This window comes from Haliotis asinina, chromosome 5, assembly GCF_037392515.1.
Source record: "Haliotis asinina isolate JCU_RB_2024 chromosome 5, JCU_Hal_asi_v2, whole genome shotgun sequence".
Lineage (NCBI taxonomy): Eukaryota > Metazoa > Mollusca > Gastropoda > Lepetellida > Haliotidae > Haliotis > Haliotis asinina.
The window spans coordinates 26,056,710-26,070,136 of NC_090284.1; the positions used below are offsets into that span (position 1 = coordinate 26,056,710).

At 42.5% G+C, this 13,427-nt stretch overlaps 1 protein-coding gene across 2 annotated transcripts in view; it reads right to left on the minus strand.

Moving 5' to 3' along the window:
• LOC137283272 (DNA ligase 1-like) overlaps positions 1-13,427 on the minus strand; it is an 82,576-nt gene that overhangs the window by 7,900 nt on the left and 61,249 nt on the right. For both annotated transcript variants that reach the window (XM_067814714.1, XM_067814713.1), the window contains exons 13-19: positions 4,646-4,747; positions 4,233-4,401; positions 3,639-3,738; positions 1,933-2,018; positions 1,280-1,395; positions 513-719; positions 38-254 (exon numbers count right to left, since the gene is read on the minus strand). In XM_067814714.1, the coding sequence (XP_067670815.1) occupies positions 38-254; positions 513-719; positions 1,280-1,395; positions 1,933-2,018; positions 3,639-3,738; positions 4,233-4,401; positions 4,646-4,747 (997 nt within the window). The remainder of the gene's footprint in view (positions 1-37; positions 255-512; positions 720-1,279; positions 1,396-1,932; positions 2,019-3,638; positions 3,739-4,232; positions 4,402-4,645; positions 4,748-13,427) is intronic.

Below are 13,427 nucleotides of genomic sequence, written 5' to 3' on the forward strand. Positions count from 1 at the left end.
TAGAATCTCAGTCCTGATAATACCTGACAAGCATTACCTTTAATAGACTCGTCCAAGAATTCCTCTATCTGCTCTGTATTGGAAGCAATCATAGATTTGGCAAAAACAAACTCTCCTTCCACCTCAGTGAACTTGGTACGCAAGAGTTCTCTTCTCTTCCTGAAAGGTTGCTGGACAAGAGACTCGCCGTTGAAGTACAGAAGGTCAAAGGCATACACACACACTTGGACTTTAATCTCTGCCACATCAGCATCCTGGAAACAGATCCACACATACTAACGCTACATGTACATGTGTCATAGCAACAGATTCACAGCAGTACCACAAGCACCATCATCAACCCAATCAGTGAAGTTTTCTCCAACCCAACAATTGTAATACACAGTGCACAAAAGTCTGAACGTACTAAAGGAAACTGACATCACAAAATCCTATCTCAAATGTTGATATCAATATTCTGATGGTTTAAGTAATCTCAAGCAATATCACAAGGATAACACAGTGCCCCTTACCTTTCTTTTTCTGGTACTAAGGACCTGGAAGGGTAGGATCTGCTTCTTTTCAGGGTCCCAGGCTACAGCCTCTGTGTCAATGACACATGATTTGACATCTTCTGAAATGGCATTTGGCATCCGCTTGATGATGTCAGGATATTTGGATGTATTGTCCTCAGAGTTCCGGCTGTAGATGTAGATTTTGCCGTTGTCTAGGAGATGTATCTATGTAGAGAGAATGTGCGTATTAAAATGTGTATTGCTATGCATGTCTTGCAAAGATATACCTTACTTTTCTGGGAATTATTGTCTGCAATGTACAACTGATGACATAGATTGGAAAACTGGGAAATTCTGCGCACTAAGAGCATGAATTTGCATTTTTACGCCACTCTTAGTGGGTAAGTAAGTGAGTGAGTGAGCTATGGTTTTACGCCACTTTCTGCAATATTCCATCAATATTATGGCAGGGAATACGAGAAATGGGCCTCACAGATTGTACCCTTGTGGGGAATCATACCCAGGTCTTCAGCATGGCAGGTAAATGCATCAACAATGAGGCTGCCCAACCAATCCCCCATGGAAGGTCAATACACACAGTAATAAAACACAGCATCATCACATACCCACATGCATCAACAGTTTGTTAAGCAGAGAAGTGACATTCAGTGAATTGATTTCACATTATATTCCTCAGTTACGTATTATTTAATAAGAGACAACCTGTATATGGTTGGAAGATTACTGACTGAACTTGAATACAATGAATACTGTAACTGTCTCACCTGTGCCCTCTCCCCATCATATTTGTATTCACAGGTAAATTCCATGTTTTCAAACCTCCGCAGCACCTCACTCACACCCTTTGTTGGGTGGGCTAACATTGGTTTCAGGGGAATACCTGTAAAATACAAAATCACATTAGCCTGATGGCAGAATTTGAACATTTTGAGAAGAAAGCATTAACACCACAGCCATACTTGTCACATAGACAATAAAATCACAGGAATGTTTGAGTAGGAAGGGGTTAGTATTTCAGTGAGAGGGTGTGTGAGTGAATGAGAGTGTGTTTAGTTTTTGCCACACTATGAAATATTCCTGCTAGATGGCGTCAGTCTGTCAACAAACGTGCCTGGATCAGACAACCCAGTGATCAATGCATGAACACTGATCTACACAACTGGGATACGATGACATGTGTCAACCCAGTAAGTGTGCCTGAACACCCAATTCACCTCATTTCACCCCAGACCAGATCTTCAAAGCAAGATGCACCAACCAGTGGTTACATCACAACAAATGGTTACATCAGTATAAAGTTACATCGGCCGTCTTTCAGCAATATCTCTTCAAGGATGTAGACTTGGCATGCATCAACAGAAGCTGAATGACAGATTACATTTAATGCTGCTATGAGAGGAAGCTGAGGATATCATACCTGGAGTTAGCTTGCAGTGTTTGGGCAGCTCCTCCAGACCCTCCTTCAGCAGCACTGGGATGATAGTGTCGTAGTTCGGCAACTCACTAAACACAACAAGAGATACATGGGCTAAATGTAACTTGAGGAGTTTCTGTAACTTGGGAGATGCAGGCAACAAGTCTTTACTTACCCCTGCACAAGAAGATTCAGAATTTGAAGAAATAAGAATTCAAAATAAAGCCAGAGGACTTTATCAATGACAACAGAGTAGGGAAGATTTTATCAATGGTTCACTCATAACCTCAAGATGGTCTAATGCAAAATACCCAGAATCAAAGAAAACTGATTTAATCTTCTTCAGTAGCAAACTTTTTCTGTGAAAGCTGCATTTTGTGTTAATTTGTAAAGGAGGAACAAATTTCCCAGACGAAGTTTCAAAAGTGCACGTACTGAGTAATGCTTTTCCCAAAGTGGTCAAAGGGAGGTAACAAAGCAAACAAGTTTCAACAAAGTTAAATGAAACATGTATCTCCTATTCCAAAACAATAGGTTCTACTCAAGATGAAACAAACACAGGGATTTAAAAAAGAATGAACTTGCAAGAAAATATTATATTACACATGTGTGAACATCAGAAATGTATATCTCATACCAGGGACAAGAGACGGCAGTGCAGAGTTACTCCCCTTTGAACAGTGTGCGTTAGCTAGGAGTACATCTGGACCTTTTCAGCTTTCTCTTGCATATTAGCTTCATACCACAAATGAGAACAGGTGGCACATCTTGCCCATCATCAAACAGATGATGTCACATGCTTTTAGAATAGTGGATGTGAAGTGATTTTTGCTGGATCACCTAGGTGCTTTACACATTATTTCACTGGTGGGATTGTAATCTATTCAAGTGAGTCTTCTTTTATACTGCAGTTAGAAATACTCCAGCTATGTTACTGTTGTGTAATGGCATGTAATCCAAGAAAATACAAGATAACCATAGTGGACACTATCTAATACTCTTTGTTTCTTACCAGCATGCACAGACCTAGATCCCAAAGTTCACTGTGGGCAGTATTCATAGCCCTCACTCCCTCCCATTCTGGGGTCCTGACATGTCACATCTAATTAACAGGTGTCCTGACAAGCCTTATCCAACTATCAGGTGCACTGACCTAACTAACAGGTGTCTTGACAAGCCACATCTAACAGGTGTCCTGACAAGTCATATCTACAACATGTCATATTTGGGATTTCACTTTCTCAGTAAAGTACAAATTCTAGTACTTTTTTGGTTGAGTCCCATTCGGGGTTCGAACCCACACCCTCAGAGTCAGGCACCTAATCGCAAGCACACAAAGTCAGCCGCCTAATCCGCTCAGTCACAGCGACTTCCACAAAAAATGAAAGTCGGACAACTGGTAGTCTAGACTGCGTACTTGTGTACTCCTCTGATAAGTGTGAATTGGCCCGGTTCCCACGGCCGAAAGCTATGATCATTTAGTCCCTTTCTAAATGGCATCGTGTATCAAAGCCATATCTAACTATCAGGTGCACTGACCTAACTAACAGGTGTCTTGACAAGCCACATCTAACTATCAGGGGTCCTGACAAGCTATACTGAACTAACAGGTGTCCTGACAAGCCATACCCAACTAACAGGTGTCATGACAAGTCATACCCAACAAACAAGACTCTACCAATAGGTCATCTTGACAAGTCATATTGTACCAGTAGGTTGTCTTGATCACAAGGGCAGCCTCATCCAATCTCTTCTTGAGGGTATCAGCAGGTACGCCCTTCCCAGCATCAATTATCTCCGGAGGGTACTCTGTAAGTGGCAAAAGATATGTCTTACAGCTCACCTTTACACAGGTCACATGACCAGACGAACATGCCACTTCACAAAATTAGAATTAATGTTCTTTTTGGGTGAACTATGAGAATGGCCTTGACCTTCAAAATGACCCATCAATCTGAACCCTCTCCCCATAAAAATCATTAAAAAATGACCACAAGGGTAATACATTTACAAGATGTCCTTCATGTTTCCATACATCGTGTGGTTTAAAAATCAATTTGTAACTGCATCAACCAGGTCAACAAAATCTGAACAGGGCTTCACAAATAGTGAAACATATTTCCATCAGAGATTGATGAAGCGATGAATTAAACTTTTCACAAAGATACTTTCCTCGTTGATTTACGGCACACAATTTACGCTGAATCAATAGGCCATATCACATTAGTCCTCATTAGCAAACAAGTAGTCTGCCTTGACAAGAGATCCAAACATGTCTTCCAACTGAGGTAACCTTCACCTACCTTGCCCTGGAGGTGTGAGGAAGACTGCATTCCCTAGTGCTGTAAGTACTGATTGCTCCGCTAAGCCGATTCGCAACTTGCCTCCAAGCGATCGGATTATATACCGAGCCTCAGACTGTCGGCAGGCGACAAATAATCCTTTAATCATCTCCACCTTCTTGGTCATCACCTAAAGACATGTGATGATGATGCTTTCTACAAATAATTTACAGTTTCACACAGTCAAATATGATTTTTAGCAAAAAGCAAACTAAATGAAGCCACATATATGACTAATGATAATGAGAGTGACAGTTTCATCTTGTGACAAATTAAGGTACAGCTCTGAATGTATTGTTGTTCAAACACTCATTTGGGTTTTCCATGAGGAGCAAAGGTTTTCCTCGAGATAAAACCTTCACTCTCAAACTCACCGAGTGCCCTGTCATATTGGCAATATCCTTGAGTTTGGTAAAAACTGACACCACAGTGAGTTTTGGCGGCGCAAACATCATTCGTTGGGTACTTCTGCTGCTCTGAAAGACAGAAAACAACCAAATCCTTAATTCAATGACTTAGAATTCAAGAAAAAAAACTTGGTATTGAAAATAACATTGATGTCTTGGTTGACACACACCATCATATTCCATATTTCAGGCTGTCATCTGTTAACTAATTCAGAGCTCCAGATATGCTGTGTTGTTCCATATGTGGTAGAAAAAAATTAAACAAGCAAGAAAAATAACTGCCAGTGTATTTATACACACTAAATATTTATATTTATGCTGAGTTGAAAAAACAATACACATATACTTAATATCTCAAAATCATCTTATCAATTCAAGCCAATTAAAACTAAGTTTTTCCATCTATTACATTCTTCACCAGTAAAGAATCTTGAATAATGCTAAACACAACTAAGATGTGCCATGCAAAAAGAATGCCAGTCATGGTTTGTTACCCCTTCACTGAACAACCCATCTACAAACAGCGACCCGTCAAATAGCAATTTTCTTTCTACATGTCCTGAAAACAAACTGATAATGGCGTGCATACCTGGTTGAAAACTACCATATCCTCAAAGTAAAATAACTTGTTGTATTACGCTACAAACAGAGAACAACCTCAATGGAGGACTGCTGGATGAATTAATCATAATCATTTGCCGGTGATATTGTTAATGAACTTATAACAATAGAATTATCTCAGGTTAATACTGTTAAATGTAGGAAAATGATGACAGATGTGTTTGATCTCATTTACTTGACTATGTTTGTTTCTAAATTATCTATCAATGTGCCAGCTAGGACAGGTTTACAACATATGTCATATTTGGGATTTCACTTTCTCAGTAAAGTACATATTCTAGTACTTTTTTGGTTGAGTCCCATTCGGGATTCGAACCCGCACCCTCAGAGTCAGGCACCTAATCGCCAGCACACAAAGTCAGCCGCCTAACCCACTCAGCCACCGCGACGTCCACAAAAATGAAAGTCGGACAACTGGTAGTCTAGACTGCGTACTTTGTGTGCCCCTCTGCTAAGTGTGAATTGGCACGGCTCCCACGGCCGAAAGCTATGATTACACGCTGCCATTTAGGAAGTCGTCAAAGTACTAGAATTTGTACTTTACTGAGGAAGTGAAATCCCAAATATGACATATGTTGCATTTGACCACTTCCTAAATGGCAGCGTGTAATCAGGACAGGTTTATATCATGAATTAAGTGCTGTAAATGTTAACCCAATAATCAAACAGCATTTTTAAAAAAAATTAACTATTAGTGTAAAACATTTTTTCTATCGTCTAACAGCGACCTTGGTATCGTTTTCTTGTCACACCTAAACAGAAGAAGACAAAGGCACATATTATTTCTTAAAATACAAGTGAATAAAGCTGGCTATTGTCGTTAAAGTGGGATTAATTGTCATTCATCCTTAACATGGAGCATTTTGTGTTATCTCTACTACTGAGTAAATGAATATCGCACCTCATAAAGATGTCACTTGAAATAAATACCCTAATTCTTCAACTATAAAAATTATAGATACCCACTTGAAATTGTGAATACCCAAAAGTGTGGGTATCATAACCACGCAGCCGAAAGCATATCTAGAGCTCTGCTAACTGCTGCAAACTACAGTACATACTGGCCACCATTACGAAGCTGGACTACTGAAGTGCAAGGTGTAAACAACAAAGTCCAACCATCAAATTATGAATGACAATGTCATGGCAACGAAAGTTCACATGTGTCTTGCAGTTTTGGATGTAAAAATAATTTCTTTATCAGTCATGTTATTCACATTCCCAGAAAATCAATTATGGAGAGAGAGAGAGAGAGAGAGAAAGAGAGAGAGAAAGAAAGAGAGAGAGAAAAAGAGAGAGAGAGAGAGAGAGGAGAGAGAGGAGAGAGAGAGAGAGAGAAAAAAAAAATTCTTTAGCAATATTCCAGAAATACGGCAGCTGGGGACACCAGTAATGGGATTCACACATTACACCTATGTGGGGAATTGAACCCAGGTCTTCAGTGTGATGAGCGAATGCTTCAACCACTATGGTATCCCATCGCTCCTTATGTTGGAGACACTGAATCTTCTTGTGGTGATTGTATCAGATATCAGCGCAGCGTTGGAAACAGATTCATGCCTAATACAGCACACTTAACATACTTAGACTATATTTAAAATAGCAACAGAGGATACTGATTCATTTCTGATATACTAATCTTAAAGATCACATATACTCTAGGAGGGTACCAATACAAAATCACTTGCTGACATCGAGTAGTATAGGTAATAGTGATTCTGGACCACTTTCAAGAAATGTCTCTACAAAGCCTTATTTACTAAATAAGGCTTTGGTTGGGCTATTAGCTCTTGCTACTATTACCCCTACTATAAAAAAGTTGGCGGTAATTACCGTGACTTGGCAGGCGGTAACACTGTGCCGTACGGTACGATCAATAATTCTTCTCTTACAAACCCCCTACCCGGCCCACCCCTCAAGTAGTATAAGTTAGGTTCGTCGGCTTTCATATCCACTTTATCTATGTTGTAAGTTTTGACTGACCATATAGGATCGGTGGCTCGCTATCGCCCCTATGTTATGTTTATATCGATGAAACAGTTTAACGTGAACCGCCTACGATCTCTTTGGTGTTCATAATAAAGGCTTGCTGGGCTTTTTGTATCCCCTGTTCTATGTACTTTTTTTTCTCGTCATCGCTGATAGCAGACTTACGAGACTTGGACCGAATATCTTGTTTCATTCCGTTATATTTTTTGAGTTCAGATAGGATTGAACGAAACTCCTCTTCTGAGATCTTACTGTCAGAGAGTGCCGTGGAAATTCGCTCACTCACTGTGTTCAGCTTTGCTTCGGCCAGAACCCTGATCTCGTCGTGTTTCAATGCCTTACGATTAAGTCTGCGTGATACTAACTTAAGCGCCAACCCTACCAACCCTGTCACCCCAGCCGTTATTTCAATACCTAGCACTATAGGTGCAGCCACGATGGTGGTTAACAACCCAACACCTGCCACCCCTAGTCCCATGCTGGTTGCCATAAGGGCAGTGTCAGCCCCGTCCACGATATTGAAAGCTCTATTGTACTTTTTACATAATGCTTTCCGCGTGTCACGGTCTTGTTCTAGTTGACGTTTCACATCACATAACTGCCTCAAGCGGAACCCATCTACGGTTTCCAACGTCTTCGCTACTTCCTCTACGACTGGGTACAGACCCATCCTATAATATATATTTTGAAAGATATTTTAATTGGGGTTCAGTTAATATTCTATCAATTAATTTGAATTCTATAAGGTCTAGATTACTAGTCAGGGTAATAGGTGAGAGGTTAATAGAATTTCCTGTTGTAATAAAAACCCCACTGAGGTTTATTAAGCGGTTTATAGGACCCCCGTGGGTATCCTGTTGTATAACAATACGACAATATTGGTCTTGGTGTTCGTCAAACCAGTGTATTGACACCCCGGGTAAAATTTGGTGTACTTTTGAGGTGTTTTCATTACCTAAATAGAAAAAGAAGACTTCTATGATGAGTGTGAAAGGGGTGTATATATCAGGCCTTAAGTTAGCAGGATAATTGTTAAATGTTAATTTATTTTTTAATGTAGACCTTAACCTATTTTTTTCGGTATTAGTAGTTCCTATGGCTACACTATCCGGAATGAAATCCCCGGCCCAGATGCCGTTGTTCCTAATCTTAGCGATAGTCCCAAGTTCGTTTAATGTGATATAAGGTGAGGCGATTGTTAAGTTGATCAACCATTTGGGTTCTTTTAAATCTGATAACGACACCCGTCTGTACACGTTGTCTTTGAAGTGTAGGATGTATAATTCATCTTCCTCACCAGGCTGATCGAATCCCTCCGTATCTCCCAGGTCATTAAGTGTAGTGTTGGGATGATGACTGGTCATTATTATACTATTATGATATAATTTCCAACTGGTTTTCTGATAATAATTCAGGGGTTAACTTAATACCCATGAAGTGTATGTTGTCAGGCAGGAAGATATTGATTAGTGATATCTTGTTTTCCACGATCACGTTGACCCCCTGCAGACTGGTCTTGGAGTCGACACCCACCCGCACGTAAACGTTGCAAACTTGAAACTGGTGTCGTTTCACCCACCCGAGTTTGATCCCCTTCACGATCTCGACATCATTCCCCGATGGTTCCCCTAGGTAGACTTTGATGAACAATGTTGAGTTTGCCGGTAGATCCTCTAGTATCTTGACCACGCCTTCGAATTCAGACACCAACTGCAATTTCACGTTTTGCATGGCCGGTTTACTCGATAGCATGTGGGCTGCCATAGTGTTGACTGGGCTGACGACTATACTACGTCTCTGAGTTGGGACGTAAGCCACGAGCAGGGTTCCATTGTTCACGACTTTGTTTAGGTGGTTGTCTTTGTTATCCGTGAACACGTAAGGGGAGACGAGTTTAATATTGAGAAACCATTTGTTATCGGGTAACAACACCCACTTGTCATCTTCGGTGAAGACGAGCATATATGGTTTGTTTTTGACGACGGTAGTGCTCTCAACATCGTCTAAGTCGAACAGTTTACCACCGAACGATGGGTATATTACCCAATTATTATCACCGATGTTGACAAGGGAGTACTTAGTGTTTACTGTTGCTCTTGTGGTATCTACTACATCGCTTAGGGCTCCACCGGAGGAGACTTCAACGCGTTTGTAAATGTTGTTTTTCAGTTGCAAGGCGTACGTTTTACCATCTACTCCGGGAGCGTCGAAACCGCGTGTGTCTCCGAGGTCGGAGATCCCGATATTGACGCATTTTTTCACTCCGGGCCCTTGTGCGCTGGTCATGTTACATGAAGTGTTAAGCTGAGGTATCCTATATTTACAGGATTATGATTTATATCTAACACCGATATTGTCAGCTCAGGTATGTTACCCTGGGTTAATCTCTTATACTGCCGTGGTGAAAACGACTCGGTTCTACCGTCGTTGAATTTCTCAGTTTTCACCGGCACTGCTCTCAATATAGTGGAAGGGTGGCCTCCTTGAATGTTATACGTTGTGCTCACCTGATCGAGATGAATGTACAGCTCTCGGTACGGTACTAGGTCGGGTAACTTCGTGCCTGTGACGGTTGTTGTTGGTTTTATCTCGTCAGGAGACATACCGAGCATCCTTGCTAATGGTCGGCCGAGCCTCAAAGGGTTTATTCCATTGTTGATTAACACCACTGTACCGTTTGAGTCGTTCATCTTGAGTTCGGCTCCCAGGGGTTTGAAGACCTCATCGTTTAGAGAGCACACGCTGTAGTAGCCGTCAGTTATCTGGCTGCGAGTTCCACTGACGAACAGCTTATTGTTGCTGATATTAATGTTAGTCCATTGCGGTAGGTAGGTGATATCGCAGAGTGCGACTTCGAGTTGACCTGACGTGTTATCGATCGCGTGCGTCAGCTGAACGGCCTCACCGCTCGTTATTCCTGGAAGTGTTATGTACATATTATAATATATGAATTATAAATTATAATATGGATTTAGCACACTTGAAAATCGTGGTGAATGCAGATGGTACGGGGTTTAAAACAACCTTTATTGATATCTTTGAAAAGTATGTCGTGTCCGTTAATAACGCGCAGGCGGTGGTAAACTGGAATCAAAACCCAATGCAGTTTTGGCAGAACCAACTCAACTTTGCTGTGTGGTGTGCGACGACAGGGTCGGGTGTGACACCAGACTACGGTATAGACGAACTGAGTAAGGCGGTTATTTTGTTTCATATTTATTATCAAACGAGACGAATATTGAAGGAAATAAGTGCTCCTCTTCCCCAAGATAAAGCGTGGAGTATGACGAATAACCCCTATGATAGACGCGCTTATGAACGTGTTTGTGGGGAGTTTGAGATTCCAACGAATAAAGACTTTCGCCTTCCTGGTGTGAACCATGGTCTCGGTATAGTTCTCGTGTACTTCTACAGGTCCGGAAAATATTATGCCGGTTCTAAAGATGGTTCATACAACCCAAACCGGCATACATTTACAGGCCCCACAACGAATGAAAAGATCCATGTCAGCTGTATAAAGCAAACCAGTCCTGATGCAGCCACAGCCTGGACTAAAATGATCTCAAAAACATCGAAAGGATTCACTCGTGCTGGTACAATACGCTTGAACGACTCGATTCGAACGTACGTGTGGGCGCTGTTGGGTGCGCAGTCGATGACGCGTTCTAACATCCTCGGTAAGGGAACTGCTTACGACGCTCAGACACAATTCGTTTCCAACGTTGAGGATGCTATCAATTCTCCAGTTGATCTCCCGAGGGCTATCGACCGTTACCAAAACGTGTTAGAATACGCCAGATCGAAAGTCAATTACGTGTTCGGCGTGGGGTTGTACATGGCCCCGAGTGATATGCAACTGAGAATAAAAAAAGTGGTGGGTTATAACAACAAAATAGTTATAGCCACGAAGGATCAAAAGTTGGGTATCAACTCCGATATTAACACCCCCTATATCCCACACATCCCACCACGTGAAAAGGGTATAGTGGCGCCACCTCCGGAGTCTAAAGTTCAACCAACACCACAGGAGGTGGCCCCTCATATGCAGGCCTCCTATCAGCAGCATATTGATAATAAAACGGCCCTAGTGGTTGGTGGGGTAACTTTGGGACTTATTTGGTTAAAGATTTCTTAGCCGCTACGTACACCAGACCCGCCACGGCGACGATGGCTGCCCACAGGTTTTGACTGAGCCACATGGCAGTTTTAGACAGAGCGCCCAACAACCACGAGACGATGCTACCCAGGATGCCGGGAAGGGCTTCGGCGGCTTTACCAGCCAGTTTAGCTAGGCCTTCCCCGAGTTTTTTAATCCAGTCTTTAACACCACCACCACCGCTGGGAGTTCCCCCTCCGCCGGCAGGACCCACAGGGGTTCCCCCCGTCAGTGACACCACCAGGGTTGATATGATGAAACCCAATGCAGTTAGAATGCTGGCGATGGTGATCCCTTGCTCCCGGAACAATATCCGAATCCTGTTGGCTAAAGTTGTATCCTCATTCAGTATTCTATCGATTGTTTCCCGAATACGACTGATCTGGGATCGAAGCTGTTCACGATTCGAGGAAGCGGATTCCAATCGTGTACGTCTCTCGTCTTCTAAATCGCGTAGTCGTTCATTGATACGGCGCTTCATATCATCGTTTTCAGTTTCGTTGAGTTTGGTTTTTTCCCTAGCGATGTGCTCGTCGATTTCGTTCAGTTTCCCCATGTTGTTCACGAGTTCTCCACGCACGCGTTTCACGGCTTCGTCTAAGCCGCGCAGTTCCCTTACCGGAAAGTCAAACCCCGGTAACGGTTTGTCCCAGTAGGTGCTCAACAGTTTTTCTATGCTGTCTGAGGCTTCTGTAGCACGCTGTGGTGTCATTTCATCTCTAGTGGTGAGGTGGGATCTGGTAGCTTGCAGATCTTCTTTAACGACCTTAGGTATTGCACCACCGTAATCATTCATGTTTAGATTTTTACGGATAAATTCAACACCATAGCGGCTGGCTAGAGTTGACAAGGCCAGTGGTTTTTTATTGCTCTTGTTAAAGAGGTCAACCCCTGGGTCAGACTTAAGGCGTAGAACACCCTTTGTATCAATAAAAAAATCCTTATGGTATCGACCCTGTGGTTCAACGTAGTTTTTATCTCTTCTTAAACTTTCGAAATAATCATTTACCGTTGTTTCCAAGAGTTCTTGGTTCAATGGTGAACTAGTAAATGAGGTCTCCTGCTCATCATCGAATGCCTGGGCACTAGCGCCCGGTATCTCATCCATAGGTATGTCTTCATCCATTAGTATTAAAAATATATTTCTTTTATATAACAATGTACGGTAGAAAATTAGATCCTTTCAGAAAATTGAGAGAGCCATTAGGTGCCAGAGCCGTGCGACAGTCGGTGACCATCACCAACAATCCCAGCAAGATAGACCAGAATCAAACTCTGCTGGTTAGATTTCCAAACCTTGGTGAGAATGACCTCATTGTACCAGGCACTGTTCGACTGGCGTTCAATATCACGTTGACCTCCGACAACGACAAACGCGAGCTAGTGCGGAACGTGGGTCGAGCTATCATCAAGAAAACGACCGTCAAGATCAGCGGTAACGAGGTGCTGAGCATCGACGACAGCGACGTGTTTCACTGCTACAAGGATCTCTGGAAAAGCGATGGAGAACGAGTCAATGATGTGTACCAGGGTATCAGCAAATCAACCCGGGCGCGCATAGGGTATGTCTTCACGCAAGACCAACAAGACAAGCTATCGGACGGTGAAAAGGCTATCGCTCTAGCATACGGGAATCGATTCTGCGTGCCGCTCGACTTCGAGTTGCTCACGGGACACGCGCCGTTTTACCAGGCCGCGCTGGGTGATAGGCTCGAATACGAGCTCACGTTTAACGACTATAGCAAAGTAGTGCGTACGCCGAACGGTGATGAGGCCAGTTATGCCATAGACAACATCTCTCTGGAGTTCGACATGGTCACTAGCCCGGAGCTGGCCAGGCAGGTTCGAAGTCAGTACTCTGGGAAGATGGCTATCCTATACGATCGCGTACTGAGACATAGATCAGTCGTGCGAGATAAGAGCGACACTGTGTGGAATATCAACCTGAACGTGCCGGCGAGATCGATGAAAGGTATCCTGGTC